Raw genomic sequence first — 17,114 nt, 5'->3', positions numbered from 1 at the left:
AATGCAATAGTCCTTTACCTGCAGAGACTGCCAGGATTGGGGCAAGAAATGAAGTTGTACTACAAAAGCAATAATCCGACAATCTCCCCACCCTTCATCCCGTTAAATGTGCAGCCAGACAGGAGAGCCAGAGGCCTTCTGGGCCAGAGGCCAGTTTTTCACCCCATGTAACCCCTTTTCAAGCCCTCAGACCCCTTGGGGACTCCCTGAAAATGCTTCTTGGCTGTGCAGCCAGCTGAAACCACCTCTTTTTCCCACAAGCAGTGTCAGTTCTGATGCAAAAAGGATCCCAAAACCCATGCAAAAAGCTGCCCTTACAAAAATGTGCACACAAAGGATTTTAGAGCAGAAGAGTATGAGATTCTAGGATGAAAAAAAAAAACCACACCAAAAAAACAACACCCCAAAAATGAAAAACCATTTTCCAGCATTCATCACAACTATTTTTAAGTTACTAATTACAGAAACTTGACAAAAAGCAAGACTATATTTCAGGTAAGAATAGCTGATGAAGAATCAGTCAACTTGACTGCAAAGCTCTCCTCCTTTCCCCTCCTTTTTCCTTACACAGAAAAATTAAGAGCTGTCTTAGTGACCACCAACATTACAAACTCCTTTGTATGTGTTAGTCTGAATATATTTGTCTGTCATATCTTTGCAGCACAAATATTGACTTGATAAATTTTTGCACTTGAGTACACCAAGGCAACAAGCCCACAGACAAGTCAAGCGAGGCTATCAGCAGCTATGAACAAACAGCATAAAATGCCTGAGAATTTGGTTTCTCTTTTTTCCCCTTACTGTACAAAATGCAAAGAACAATTAATCAATTTAATTTCTCTGCAAATGTAAAAAGGCACCGGTGAAACCTGAAATGCTCATCTGAGACATTACCCAAGGGTAAGCCCATGTGTACACCACATACAAAGCTCCCCACTGCTGCGTAATAAATGTCCAGTGTCCTAGTATTTAATAAGGAAAGGAATACAGAGGCAATTAGTTTCCATTTAAAACAGAAAACTGAAAGAGAAGCTAAGCAAATGAGTACTTTCTCATGAAAACTCTTCAATTTCATATAATTCCAAAATTCTGAATAAACAAGCCTACCAAAATTTTTAGGACTTCTCCAAAGCATTGAATGCTGAAGCACGAGGATTTCAGCTGCTGAAATATGAGATCCTTAACTGCTGCTTTCTGACCTACCCTATGAGTAATATCCATTGCTCATACTATTCACTAACTTGAGCATGACTGATTAAATAAATTTACTACTATAAAAATTAAAAACTTGGAAGCTTGCTTAGTAATGGTTCAGAAATATGTATACATAAATATATAAATACATAAATATTTTGTTCTAGTAAAATCAAATAAATTGTAAAACCCACCATTTGATGGTATACTTGAGGTTTGGTTGACTGACTGTGCTGTCATCCAGGAAAATAGTGGAGCAGGAACTGTACTTCCTTCTCAACTGCCCAGGAGGATGCTATGAAAAACATGCAAAAGAACAATGACAATTATGTAATACGAAAGCATTTTTGTGAGGAGATGTAAGAATTAAAAAAAGACAAATTTCTGTCTCTCACAATGACGCACACAGTAATGTGATCGCGTTTTGAAGCAGTTCAGAAAGTTCAGAAATAATTACCATTGCAAAAGTCACAAAAATTCCTGCCTGAGACTTGACTGATGCTTTCAAGTCCCAAACTCCCCTCCGTCCCTCCTTCCCCAAAACCATGCAAAACTTTTTGTGCAGAATTACTCAAATACATACATACACTTGGAAAGCAAAGATGAACAAGACCTATGTTTCTGTCCTCATTCCAAAAGAGTAAGTGGAAGAGTGGAAAAGAAATCGTGTTAGTAATGAACATTGATTTAGCAACAGATATAAAACCATGCTTCGAGAAAAAAATAAATTTCAAACCCCCAAACAAACAAGTCCTAGGGAAAGTTCAGAAAAAATAATTCATCGATAACAGACTGTTATCAGAAAGGAAAGAAACTGATTGAAGGATATAAAAGAAAGTGTATAAAATACACAAATAAAAAAAGAAAAAAAGAAACTTATCTCTTAACAGAAAAGGCTTTCAATATATTTTTTTCAAATATATTATTTTCAAATCCTTTTTCTGTACTACCGTAGGAAACATTGGAAAGCTCAACCAAAAAAAACCTGGTATTTGACAACACTACATATTTCTGAAGATTTTTTTGCTGAAAGGGCTTCTCCATCAGCTGTTTAGAGCAGCCTGCACTCCACCAGTTTAACGAGAACAGTTTCATCACATCAGCTAATACTTATCACAATCATTAACCCTTTTTGATTTTATCCTTGCTTATTCCATCTACACTAGTGAGTAATTTGACCAAGAATCTATGTCAGGAATGTCAAGACCAGTCAAATTACACAGTTAACTTGCAACAGAAGAGGTTTAAAATTCAGTTGGCACATCAGCATAGAAATTTTGTCTTACAATTAATGTTGTTTCCAGTGTTTCAGTGGAGAGACCAATGTCAATACCATCAGTGGAACTCACAGGCATTTACTAACCCAGGGCAATTGGGTATCTAGGATACAACACTATGAGTCCTACCTCAGTACATCTTCCCCTGCCCAATTCCCAAAACAGACATTACGACAAGTGCCAGCACGCACCATCTCACTAACTTTCCATTTTCCATAGGCAGCAGACTTCTTAACCACACTCATTACACAGAGAGACAGGCTCCTGGTAAAACTTACATGCATCTGATTCATCTTTCTATATTTCCCAGGTATGAGTAAAAAACCATACAAGGTCTTCTATTAATTGAAAAAAATCATTATCTGAAGCTGTCAGAATAGTAGAAACATTACATTCAAATTATCTGAAAGCTCACCAACAAATCCTATCAAAGTCCCTTATGCAACAAATAAAATTGTAGGTTAAACTGGTTTTTTTGGAAGGCAAAAAGTTTATCAAGAAAATTAAAATCATCCCCTTCCAAAACTTCTCCAGGAACTTGGGAAGATACTTTGCAATAATTGGAAGCTGACAATCTATCTACCTTCCAACCTATTATATGTTAAGCAAGGCAACCAAGAGAAAATTTAGAAGCACCGGAAATAGTAATGACATAAATGTATTATCTAGCATGATGCATACAGACAGAATTATTAGGGCACTGGTGCTTTATAGCTTTTATTCTACCACAGTTTAGTTCAAATTTCTGGATTCATCTGTTGAGTACCTTCCACAGGCATGACAAAGGCAAAGCCACTTAAAACCAGGTGAAAATGAGACTGTCTAGTGGTTGGAAAAAAAAAGGGAGAGGTAATTACAGACACCCAGCACTATTATAAAAAAAATAAAAAAGCATATGGAAAGTTTTCACTCTGCATTTTAAGTATCAACATGTTTTAAAGCTTTAGATAAAATTTAAGATAAATGGACTGGATTCATTCAAGGGAAGCATAAATGAAAGACAGAAAACTCTGTAGCAACACCACTATCAGATTTAAATTTTCTTATGTAAACAGCACTCTAATATTTGACACATGTCAAATTAGAGCCACACACCTTATTTCTGAAACAAAACTCTTTGTGGATTTTCAGGCCACAACACACTTCATTAGGCTTAGAACTTTTCACACTTCAGGAAAACAGGTGGCCTCTCATGCCTCACTTTCTGTTTTTACCAAGTTGGCAGGAAGGAGTACCTCTCCCAGTCTGAAGAATGGTGCCAAATGTAAAGTTGCTCTCCTGGGTATATATACACACATTTGTGCCATACAAATAACTAATGTATCAATAGCTCAACATTCCCAGCTTCTACTCTGATGTCCAACTGCAGTCATTTGGTGCACCAGGTAACAGATTTTCTGCCTTTTCCAAATTACTGGAAAGCACCCTCAGTTTCATATTCTAGCTTGACTAAGCTGGGAGACATCTGAGGTCCCACAGTTCAGTCAAATAGGCTTTCTTCAACCTTCATAAAAATGCTGCTCAGGAACCTTCTCCATCCTTGCAGTGGACAAAAGAGGTGTCTAAGCATCACCACAGTATTCAGCACTATCCTACAGACAAACTCCTTTCTGTGTCCATTTCAATGGGATAAGTCCACAGACAAAACTGTACAGGAGCTTAATGCCTTTGCATTTCAAATCCATCACATCTGATCACAAAAATCTTCCATTTAGGCAATCAAAGAGGGTCTAACTGAGAAAAATCAGGAGAGCTGAGAAGGACTGTAGAGCCTTCGAAGAAATTAGCAAACCCTCTAACATTAATGAGATTCTTCTCACGTTCTATCCCACCATAAGGCTGACATGGGAAAAAGAAACAACTGGTATAGCTCCTTTTGTAAATCTTCATATGCAAACAGAAGCATAGGACACGTGGAGCCTTGAAAATCTCTGCTATTACAAATATTCACAAATCAAAAGCACCTCATTGATTATGAAGAAGGATTCACTTCATGCATACTTTAAGTTGCAGTAGTACTATTTTTGTACCCAAGTTGAGATTCCATAGATGTTATGTCTAACAACTTCAGCAAGACTTCCAACTTCACCGCCCATAAATTCCCAAACAGCAAGCCAAGGAAAACACGGCAGGTAAAAACTACTTGGAAAATTATACCCTGGTTACCCGGGGCCCGCTTTCAAATTGGAAGGCTGAAGCAAGGGACATTCCACAGAGGTTTGGTCTACTCAATGAAAAATATTGAGTACAAACTTTGATAACAGTATCCAGGTTTTTTTATTGAATTTGCAGCTGGCATTAATTTTCAGAGGCCACTTTTCTAAACAAAAGGAAAACATAATTTAATATTTATAGTTACCATGTATACAACAGGGTAGTGTGCATGTCCACTCTGCTCAGCTGGAATTTTATGCGCAGTTTTGAACTGTATTTCAAGAAAGATGAATTGATTTCAGAGAAGAAAGATTAATCAGAGATTGGAAAAACCCGATTTAGAAGGAAAAGCTAGCAGACTGGAGAGGTTTTCTCCAGGAACAAAGCAACAATAATGGTCTTCAGTCACTCAACTCAAGGGAGTTTCAAAGAAGAGAACACTGTTCTCCATGACCATTATGGATGGGATAACACAGAGCAGGCTTATATTAAACTACAGAAAATTAAGACTGGACATGAAAGTGTGAGAGGAGGCAATGTCAAGAAAAATCCCAAACCATCACCTTTTTCTAATAGCAGGGAAAGTTTGAATGACTTGAGCAGTGATAAAATCTCCCTCACTGAAAGTTGTAAAGAAAAGGTAAAACAAATATATGCCAGGAATAGTTTAGCCACAGGCTTCTGCTCTTAGACAAGAAACCAGACCAAACAACCTCTTGAGATGAATTCTGGACCAATTTTCTATCATTGGTGATTTCTTTTGCTAGAGAGGATTTGTAGCTCTTTATTCCAGAAGCAGTTGCTATTTTTCTAATTTCAACCAAAGACATTCACTAAGAAGTGCTGATATTATAGGCCAATAAAAATAATGGGTATTTTTTGGAATTACTTTCATAACAGGAAAGGATGTATAATAGAAAAAGTTACAAAAAAAGCCTTAAGAAATCAAGACAATGTATTCCCATTTAAAGCCAGGTGTTTCTTGATTCCAAAACTTGTAATTTTTCCCCCTCATACAGCTAGTACTAAGCAAATATCACTGTTTTATTTTTCTTCCAGCTTCATGCTGAAACTTACCAATTTTCCAAATCCCAGTTGTTTTAAGATGTTTGAAGAATAGGGTATACTTGAAATTTACATAAAAAACAAGGAATCGAATGGCTTAGTTTGCCATCAAAATCACACAAGCTCTGCAGAACTGCTTCTATGTACCTGCTGTGAAAGGAATCACAACGAATTCCTAATTCACAAGGGGAATACACAAAATACACTCAGAAATTAAATCTAAATTTGTGGGGAAAGAGGAAACGTTACTACTTCTTTTGTTAAAATAGTCATTTCGGGGAGGTTGGGTAGAAACATCTAACAAAGGGGTGCATACTGACCAAAACCTACACTCAGAACTGACCAGAAGGGGCACTGGCCAGCTCTGTCCTCTTTAGCAGCTCTAGGAGGGTTGTGGCTCTCTGCGCCCTGGTGCTCAGCAGGATTTGTTCATTTGGGCACAACAGTCCCCTAATGAAGCTACACAGCTTTTGTACCAGTGCTGGCCTGCAGCCAGGCAGCTACCAGTTTTGCAGAGGAGCTTCAGCCTTCTTCCAGTGCTCTTTTGCACTTGCCCATCAAAAGATAATTTGGAGCTTCTGTACTAAATAATGACAGCAGTGTCTCTTCTTCCAGTAAACCAGGTGTAAGCTACTGCATGATTTTAAAAGGTACTATTAAATAATACTTCCTCCATGGAACAATTGAGGCTTGCTTGCATCCATCTGTGGAGACATGCCCATTAGCTTCCAGGCAGTAGGGCCTGACGGTAGGGCCAAGATGTTAAAAGGCAAAACTGGCATGTAAAAGTACATATGAAGCCAAATTACAACAGCAAGCAAAAACACTAGGACTGCTTCTGACTTGGAAAAGGGAGGTTCCTATCTTGGAGATCTGTTGCTTCAGGACATGATTTAGTTCTGACAACATTTTTCACAGAAGGAACATGATTTTACAGGTCAACAAAGTGCTTCCAAAATCAAGCAAGCCATGCAACACAATTCTCTGCATGGTTCTGCAAAGTTCTGCACTTATTTTCATCTTGCATAATGTCAATACAGCAAAATTGTCTAAATTTGGTGTAGATATATTCACCTGAACAAAAGTAATAGGAAATTGCATCCTTGTATGCTCAACTGTCTCTGCCAACAGTCCAACCACTCTGAAGTAATACCCCTTGTACCTCATGATTCAACTTTGTCCTCAGTTGATTAGTTTCGCAAATGTTTGATAATGTCCAAAACTGATGGCTTAGACTAGATCTGCACTTGCAAGGTTTTTGCTCTCAAAGCTTGTCCTTACTCATGTCAGTTACAGAAAACTCTGTCAGTGAACAACTGAGCTCTTGGGGAACTCAGCAACCATTGGTAAACCCTTGTGCAGCACATGCAGGCCCTACTTAACCACTGATAAAACACCCTGCTTTACAAACCTGAAAGATTAAATATTTCTTTGAACACTAAAATCAGCTCAAAGGCTTATATTTACAAAGCATGTAATTGCTAGTGTTGTGCAATTTGACCAGAGGGACTTTACTATGCTTCCAGCAGAGCAAGTATTACATAGCACCTTGTAAAAGAACTCCCCTGCATGTTCTGATTCTACCTTAAAAGTTATCTTTTGTTCCTCCCCTTAAAAAAGTTTGTCACTTCATACAACTTCTTGCCTTGAGGCTGACAGGAGAAGTAAAATTTTTCACCCTGGAGGACAGGAAAAGGAGCAAGTGGCTGAAAGACATTAGAAAAACACATTTCAAACAGTATGTTTAGGTAAGCCATTAAAGAAAACCTGTTAATTCTAGCTTACTAGGTGCCTGAAAAAGAATCTTAAACAGCATCTATTAGGAATGGCATCAGTACAGGGAATCTGGGACCAGGTGATCTAGAGAGGCCCCCTCTAGACCTGTTTTTCAGTGATCTTGCAATGAAGAGGGGCAAAGATCGCAATAAGCAATCTCTAGGAGAACTTCAAGAGCACCTGAAAAGCCTCTAATCTATCTTCCAGTTTATCCTGTTCTTCTCTCATAGTTCGGAATGTTAATTAAAATATCTTAAGGAATTTGATAGCAATTGTAAGCCTTTACAATAGCCAGCCTTGGGCAGTCCACTCAAACCCAACATTTCACATTTTATGCTGCGCTTTGCATTTTTCATGGATTAAACTACTTTTCAGACTATGTTTCCACTTCAGCAAGTATCTTATTTACTCTTTAATCACTAGTTGAAAGTGTTTGATTATCAGTCACATGCCTCGTAGTTTTACAATAGGGAAGCAGAACAGCCCCTTTATCCAATCTGACAGGAAAATTTGGGGTTACATAGGAGCAAGTGCCACACATCATCTCAAGCATGCAAAAAGGCTCACAGAAATTGCTTGTGCCACACCACATACAGCAATAGACCCCTCTGTTCACTGCCAGTCCTTGTCACCAGTGCCTCTGGAAAGAAGCTTCCCCTGATAGGAATCACCACAGGGTCACTTACAAGGACCAGGGTTGTGACGTGAGTGATGCCCAGGAACCTTTCCCCAGGATGCTGAAAAAAAACCCCGTTGCTCTACACACAGATGTTATTTTTTCTACTAGGAGTGATAAAAACAGTATTAGCCTGCTGGAATTTGAACATCCAGGTGCCAGGTAGCAGACAGCAGAAGTCATGTCCAGATCCCTAAAAAAGACAATGAAGAAAAGACGCTGTTGCTACAAGGCTGGTGAAGAATCTCCAGAATTAAAAATATGTGAAAGTGAGATATTACTTCCCTTTATCTTATCTCCCTTTTCCTACCCTTTATCTTCCTTCAAAAATATTCCAACAGGTAAAAAAATATCCCTTTATTTTTACTGGATATTACTGTTTATAAACACAATTTTAAGAGTGTATCTTGTCAAGAAGAGAAGAAATTACTTGCGCTAACAGAGCATTTTCACCTTGTCTGAAAGGGAAAATTTCTAGAAAAACTTGAAGGAGAAAGTAACCTCCCTGCCCTGCTCCTTTCCCCTGCAAAAAACCAATCACCCAGTACAAAGAACTAGATACTACAATCAATAATAAAAGATTCACTCTTTCTCCACCACCTCCTCAAAAAACATAAAACGTCTTCCTGTTTGCTTTCCTTGTACAAGCAGAGATACTGATGCAATCTCTCTTCTCTGAAAAAGGAAATGCCTCTATCTCAGTCTGCATCTTTATCCCCCTCAGCAGCTTAACTAAGCAGATTAAAAGATGTGCACACCGAAGCAGTATGAAAAGCATAACAAAAAACAGTAACTGCCGGTGCAACGGGGAAGGGAAGCAGAGTCTGCTGCAACTGCTTACAAATTAAAACAGTCTGGAAGAAAGCAAACAGTACACTGTAGGTAGGGAACTTTCAGCACCCAGAATGGTGCTAAGGATCCAGCACCATTCTCCAACCTGTCATCTGTCTCCTTGGGCTCCGTGAGAAGACTGAGATGACAACTTCTCCGTAGCACTCTGTCACCCCCGACTTCCATTCCTTCCCCACCCCCCTAAAAAAAAAAAAAAAAGAACAGCTGCTGGCATCTTCCATCACACCTACTGACAAGGTGAATCTGAAACAGGGCAACTGTCAGCTCTTGACAAAGCATAACAAATCAAAGCAGGAACCCACTATTTGTATCTGGGGAAACTATTCAGCCAAATAAAATGTCTACAAAAAAACCCAAGTAAGAAAGGAAAAGAAGAGTGGTGTGATCATGCTGAGAAAGTGAATTTTTAAATGAGGAAGAGTCAATATTAATTATTTTTTTAGTAGGTAATACTTCAAAACTGCTTTTGTATAAACTACTGGTCTGATCTGTTACTACACAGAACTCGGCAAGGAAAAAAAAAAGGGAAAGAAAAACTACAGCTTTTCTTGACAGTTCTCTTGATAGCCATCCATCCTGATCACTCAGGAGAAATACAACTCTGCCTACAAAAAAAACAAGTTGTGCAGATACTGCAGAAAAGGATAAAAATATTTTGTTGCTCATCTTGGTTATTTATCACAAAAGGAGAATAAGTATAAAAAATAACAACAACAAAAAAGATGACGCTATGGAAAAACCACAGAAAAGTGCTGCATATTATGATGAGGAGTTCTTGCCAAAGAAAGACAAAACAACTCTCCAAAATTTATGTCCTTTGGCATGTGTTCTCCAGAGCAGATGTGAGGACCAAGCACTTCACATCAACAGGGAAACAGATGAGTAGCGATAATTTCTGTTACAAATGCATTAGCACACACTGAGTAACAGTGGAAAAGAACTGATCAACCAATAGGGTATTATCACAAACTCACCATGTAAATACAACCCATCGTTTGTCACATACATTTGTTAAATCTAAGTAATTCTTAAATTTCTTCCAACAAGGTGGTCTAGGAAAACAGTTCCTGAAGTCTGAAAACCTAAACACAGTTGCAAGTTAGAAGCCACAGCTACCCCTTCCAAAAATGATCAACAGTTTGTGCATTAGCTTTAGCAGACTGAAAATTTAGGAGGTGTTGAATGAATACTCTCAGGTATGCTGAAAGAACAACTTAAATATGACAGGCCACATTTGAAAATACAGTTTATCTATGAGTATGGTCTAAGAAACTTAACTACCTTGTAAGGACACACACAGAGAAAGGACTTCAGCTTTATAAATGTTATTTTTAGCTTTATAATTCAGAAGAAGTACTTTGTAAGTACAAAGAAGTGAGACTTAAGGAAGCAGTAAACCATAGTATTGAGGGAAGTTCACACTACATAAACCTCAGCCAATGCTTTGAATTACACTTGGGGGGGTGGGGGGAACCAAAAAAACAAACAAATCAAAAATTAAGAAGTACAGTGCTTAGGGTATCAGCTGCATAAGCTGCTACACTGAGCTCCCAACAACATGACTCCTCAGTGATCACCCTTCCCTTTTCTGTAACATGTCCAGCATTGCCTAAGAACACTTTATACCAGGGTTTGCAATAGTGTGCTTCCCACAGCATCTACAATAGTCATCTTTGTTCAATCTGCTGGAGGAATCCACTCACAGTCTGCCTAGCACAGACCACATCTTTTACATATGAAATGATTCAGGACACATGAGAATTTCATCCATGACAGGTGGACTGTCACAGAAACTCAGTTAATACCTTGCTTGGCAATGTCTAAAGACTAATTTTTTTTTTTTTTTTTTTTTGCATATAAACCTTCAAGTTTGAGGGTTTTTTAAAAAGCATGCTGGAAGTTACTGAGCACACATTATTAAGTTTACAGGAACCCAGTGCATTAACTTTACAAGTAATTTTATAACAAGACAATTGCTCTGCAAACCACCCTCACATGCACTATAAACAATGGAAATGTTTTACAGGAGAAAAGAAGATAAGCACAAAAAATATCTGGTAACCCAGTGGGGCCAACTTTAAGGCTTTTATAAGCCTCACAGTATCTCACGACTTCTCAGAATCTTAACTCTTGGGAAATTGAAAACCTATGCTTGCTTTTGAAGCCAGGCAGTAGTTTCAGAAACACTCCCCACAAACCAGTTCTGCCAACAAATGAAGCAGTCCTGCCTTCTCACCCCACTCAGCAGTTCATTCCTGCCCTCACGGCTCCTTCCCTTTCTACAGGTGCAAGCCCTGGAGCAAATCACATTTAGGAGCCCCATTTTAGCTTTTAGCTGAATCTACCTGCATTTGTGTTCCAATCCAGTTTACCTGGAGCTAGACAAACATTTGCCCAAGCACAAAGGGATGAAGAGGTTATAAACCACATATGTTTGTTTCAGCAGCTGCATTGGCTTAAAAATTAAAAGACAGTCTGTCTTTCCAGATAGAGAAAAACTTAAGAACTTCATTTCACCTTAAAGGCAAATAGCACCTGGTAGGCAACTAGTTATTTCCCTTCTCACTTTTACTGAGCCATGACTCCAGATATTTCAGTACAAGGCTTCACATACTTGGAACCACCCTGGTTCCAAGTAGCTTCAGTAGTACAAACAATACTAACTGAGGCAAAGAGCCTGGTCCTGTACCCAAAACAGGCTACAGGGGATTTGCCCTCAGCTTCACCAAGAATTTGATTCAAACAGAAGAGAACTGACTTGAAAAATTCCCAGGGGTATATAAGCATATCAAACCCCCATCTTCATTCTCAGCATGTACCACATGTCAATCCACATTTACATCGCATCAACAATGATCAGGCACTTCAGAACAACTGTATAAATATCAAATGCTGCAGCTCTCTGCCAATGCAAACTTGCATACAAATGTAATCTGAAGTTTTGAGAGTGTCTATAATAATTTTACAAATCATACTAATGTGTGCAGCTCTTTTTCCCAGGTATCAGTCACCTTCATACACTGGTTGTGAGCATGATACTGTCTTCAAACCAACAGGTTTGCTCCACTAACTCAATACCCGAGACCTATACTTCTGGATCCTGATGCAGAACAAACACGTGAAGCATCAGCACCCGCTCACCGATATGGAAATCATTGTCATAACTCTTATTTAATAATATAGACAACAAGGAGAAAGCTGCATAGCGAGGCATTTTCACTTACGTGGTTTATATAGAGACTCTTGCGTTTTTCTCTCACTGCAAAAACACAAAATATGATAGAAATATTACATGACTATTTTTCCCGATTAAGCTTCTTATACACCATTTATAATAAAAAGAACAGGAGACTGTCTATGTGCAACATTATAATTGCTTTTGCACTAACCAAGTATATTCATATAGCAAACACAGAAGGAACATATATTTGTATGCATAACGGCTTTTATGCTCACTAGTGTGGTGATGGGTTAAAATTCTCATCCAATTTGGGTACTTCACCAGGCACTGGTCCGCATGGGAAAGTTAATATGCAGTGAGCTACAGTCCAAGTTAGCAATGGTTTAGCCATCCTTCACCAGCTCTCTGTGTGGGTACTCCTGAGCCACCAGTGCCTTCATGCAAGGTACCTTGCTGCAAAGTGGCCTACGCTCCCTTGCAGGTATGAAAGCACCTAAAGAGCTACACCACGGAGTTAGCAAATTCTCATCACAGCTTACTGTGCACCAACTCCCACAGAGGGGCCTTGAAACCATATGTATTACACCACTGTCTTCTATAATGATCAGGCGCAACCCTGAAACTATTACTCATGTGGGATGTAACAATGAAAATGTATTAACTTTGGTGAGTATGAACCAGTCACCACAAGCAATGGTTGCAAGTTAAAGCCACAATTAGCCAAAATAGTCAGAAAGTAAACAGCAACAAAAGGGAGATAGATGTACAGAGTCTTAACTGTCAGGCAAATGCTTATTACAGCTGATTAAATATACTCTATTTAATTTTTTTTAAAGCGCTTCCCCAATTAACTCACCCCATAGAGAGCCTGTAGAGCTCTGTTCCAGTGAAAATACCACAGCATTTAGGATACAAGTCTGGAGGCAACTAACACATAAATCAAACTGCAGGATTAAAATAATAATGGTTTCATGCTGTAGGTGATTAAATGCACTTTGGTGCACCATGATTTGAAAGCTATGCAACCCAATACACTTAGCAAAAAAAAGAGTGTTCATAATGGTGGGATAGCCTGTCCATTCCCTGTTGGATGCAAAGCCACTATTTGTGATTTATTATAAGCAAGCAATCTCACATAAACAAGGCTCTATGTGTGAATACTGTGAAATAATTGTGTTTAATGCAGACATAAAATGAAAATTAAAAAAATAAGAAAAAACTTTTAAAAATCCTTACATAATTTTCCTCCCAGGGAGCAGAAAGGAGAATCACACATGACAGATGTTAGCCATGTCACTTAGAATATGCTCAGATCCACAATTACGGACATTGTATAAGAAACAGAATTAAACAGGAACAGTGGAAAAATTCTGATAATCTAGTAAATAGTTAAACTGCTTGAAATACTGCTAAAACACTGCACTACACTTAAGTTCCACACAGTGCATTTATCACCAGCAAGAGACATAAGTCATCTAAGAGAAAGAAAAAAATGATGGTAGATACTCCTAAGAATAGCCAAAGTATTTGTCTAGTATCACATATTGCAATGTACAGGCAGTAAACAATTCTGATAAGCTGTGTGCAAACCTAATATAGTATATAACTCAAAGTTAACACCTACGAACTGCGAAATATTGAACACAGTTAAGTATTTAACAGTGTTTTAATCATAAATAATTATACCGCATACAAAGTTCTTATGGACATAATCCTATAAAGACAGACTGCACGTACACTCCAAATTCCACTTTAATTCCCTTTTTTCCTCTTTAGTTTTTTCTTCTGTATTTTGTCTTGTATCCATTATTCAATTCCCCACAAAAGTGCAATCATTTATTTCCCAAAGTAAGCATATTACTCACAGCTCAATCCCATTTGCTATTTCCAGTCTCCAGAAGAATATGTTAACATATTTATATACATCCCTCACTTCTTCCTGCTCAAGCATTTCTTGTGCTGCACATCCTTCCAAGCATTATGCTGACCTCCTTTCCCTATTTTCCCCATATAACAGAACTGCAGTTAGCCTGGACTCTCGGATGAGGGACTACAAGAAGGCAGCTGTGCTTCTGGCTCACTCTGCCACAGTGTAGGGCTCAGCTCCCTCCAGAACATTTGCCAGTGGGGAATTGGGCATAGTAGAAACTCATTTGGTCACAACTGCTCTCTTTTGTGACTGCAACCTCCCCTTTAAACAAGGGGAAGCCAACTATTGCCCAAGGTAAAAGGCTATTCCTGCCCAGCTAAAATGACTGTAAAGAGAGAATTCCATTGGCTTCAGTCAGTTCAAAAATGCTTTGCACTGCTCACACAGCTCAGTACAGTCTGCAGCAGAACAGACCTTTGTGTCAGAATTAACCAGCATTTTGCAGCATAAACTCCTAACTGCAACTCCATGCTTTTGGGTTTTAGGTATGGGGTTTTGATGACATGGAGCTGAATAGATTTCAAGTCAGTTTAAACAATTAAACTTCTACTCTCCTTTTAACATTTTAAAACTTGAAATTTGGAATGGAACTCTTCAAGTGGAGCCCGAGATGCTGCCAAATTTTCTTAGTTTTCCTCATTCTAAGGTCAATGACCTGTTCCAATTGCTGTAGGCACTTTCAGCTGTTATTGTTGAACTTTTACAATAGTAGGAAAGTATCCTGAAATTACAGAGAGCGAGAGAATACACACACACACATACATGCACATGTGTGTATATGCACATATGTATGTATTTTTCATTGAGCTGTAATAAAAACTTTCGCTGTGTAACTTCTATACTATCTTAATGTTAACCAAGTCAGGACCAAAGACAAGAGGATTACAGCAATAAGAATGTCTCGCATTTTGGAGCTGGTAATTCATTTCTTTTTGTTTTACACAAGGAGACTGGCCCTAGTTAACATTAAAGAATAAGTGCAGCTTACTCCACTTCTATGCACCTACATAAACACAATTTCAAAATCCTCTTTGAAGCCCATTGTTGCACTGATAATGCAAAATTTAGCCAGTACATTGAATGTGTAAAGGCCAATCTAAGTTAGGAAAGATGGACTTCTGGAACCCACTGACAGGAAAGATCATTACCAGCACCCTGGAGGAGCAACCATTGTCTCCTTGCCATCATAAAGGAAAGGAAGTTACACTGTTGGAGTGCTAAGGTTTGGAAATCCTGGTTTAATCACAGCCACACACTAAACAGTGCAAGGCTTTCCAGTTACCTAGACCATCCAGTTTACAGGCCATGCTCAGCAAATGAGGGAGAACTTGCATAAAGCACTCAAAGAAGTTAAAGACATAAAAGGTTATATTCTTTAATAGCTCCCTAGAGAGGGAGAATTTCTCATGTATGATTCAGCACCTAAAAAATTCTCACAAAGATATGGAAACATTTAGAAAAGCTATTTTAACTAGAAAAGGAATTAATATTTATTGTGATTTTACCTTTTCTACAGATTCATTGAATGCTCAGGTAATTAAGGATGCATTCAGACTATTGACTAATAGGGAGAGGACAGTTTAGATCCTTAGCATGGCATCCAGGCTACACAGAACAAAGGGAATTGGAGACCATGTAATAAACAGAGCTGCCATGTCCTGTCTCGCTATATTTGGGGTAATCAGCTTGTTGCTCTTTGCTTACATGTTGATCACAACCAGGCCAAGCTCCTGTGACAGGACACACTAAAAGACTACCAGTGAGGTTGAAAGAGTACAGGGCTACTAGCAAGCCAAACGTGGAACTGCCAGAAGGCAATGCTGCCAAGTCCCTCTAGCAGGTAGTGATGGACTCGGCCATTTCCCACTGTGAAACCATGTGAGGCACACTCACAGTCACAGCCAGATCCTGGATGAAACCTGGAATCCTGATGCCATTGACTCTCTGTGTATTTTAGATGTCCACAGGTCTTATCTATATAAATATTTTCACTTACAGTCAACAGGAAGGTTTACCAGTCCAATACTATACAAGTAATGGAGCAAGGTAGTTGCATGCCTAAGTTAGGTGTTTTTGACATTGCCAGCTCAGCTCTCCTCTTCTACATGGTCTTAAAAAGTCTTGGGGGTCCCATAGACTCCACAGGAGGCTGTCAGAATACAAGCCTCCACACCCTAAAAAACCCTTTTATTTTCCCCTTCACAAGCATTGCACTGGATTTTGGTGTTAAGCAACATCCTTGAACAGTGCAGTAACTCCTACAGCTCAGTTGGTTCAAAAAGGGGCCCAAAGTACAGCCAAGCAAAATGCTTATGACTGTGAGTTGTCCCACCAGAACGGGATAGTTCTTGGCAATATGTCAGTAGATAAATGTTTGCAGAATCCTTTTTCTTTTGTACAAACAAAATAGCCTTTGTATTTTTTCCAGTGTGATCAAGGACAGCTGAACAGATCTTACACTCCCGTTGATAACATTTCTATAGCGCTTCACTAAATTCATTGTTCTTACTCAAAAATATGTTATTCATATTACTTAAACTAGAACAAAGCTTCATAGACCAACTCTAGCATGAGTGTAAACTGTCATTTTTTATAAAATGCTTAAAATTAACAACATACTGCAATAAATGAACCACCACTACTACAAGAAAGAATAACCATCTGGTCTGGTCAAAATTTTAGTTGTTGGACTTGGGTCTACCTTGTCCTTTCTTTCAACAAGCTGTAACAAGAAATAAGTAGCATCCATATGGGATTAAACAGTTTCAGAACACTGCAAAATCAGTATAAAACAGACATCAATCTTCATAATACAAGGTATAATGGAAATATTATCACACTCATTTTACAGACTACCAAACCAGATTAGTATGGTAAATCACATCCAAAACCATATAATGAGGCACTGACAGAACCACGGTTGAATTCAGAAGGACAGTCTGAAGGGCAAAAGAGGTACTCACATAATCAACTCTTCAATTAGGGCCTAAATGTATATCCTCTTTGTTC

The 17,114-nt window shown here is 38.5% G+C and overlaps 1 protein-coding gene across 4 annotated transcripts in view; it reads right to left on the bottom strand.

Moving 5' to 3' along the window:
• CCNY (cyclin Y) overlaps positions 1–17,114 on the bottom strand; it is a 123,185-nt gene that overhangs the window by 31,143 nt on the left and 74,928 nt on the right. The window contains exons 3-5 of one of the 4 annotated variants that reach the window (XM_027648389.1): positions 13,412–13,423; positions 12,219–12,253; positions 1,389–1,489 (exon numbers count right to left, since the gene is read on the bottom strand). In XM_027648389.1, the coding sequence (XP_027504190.1) occupies positions 1,389–1,489; positions 12,219–12,253; positions 13,412–13,423 (148 nt within the window). The remainder of the gene's footprint in view (positions 1–1,388; positions 1,490–12,218; positions 12,254–13,411; positions 13,424–17,114) is intronic. The other 3 variants (XM_027648391.1, XM_027648392.1, XM_027648393.1) reach the window with 3 other exon arrangements.

This window comes from Corapipo altera, unplaced genomic scaffold (genome assembly GCF_003945725.1).
Source record: "Corapipo altera isolate COAL_440 unplaced genomic scaffold, ASM394572v1 47, whole genome shotgun sequence".
NCBI lineage: Eukaryota > Metazoa > Chordata > Aves > Passeriformes > Pipridae > Corapipo > Corapipo altera.
This window is presented reverse-complemented; position numbering and strand designations above follow the sequence as displayed.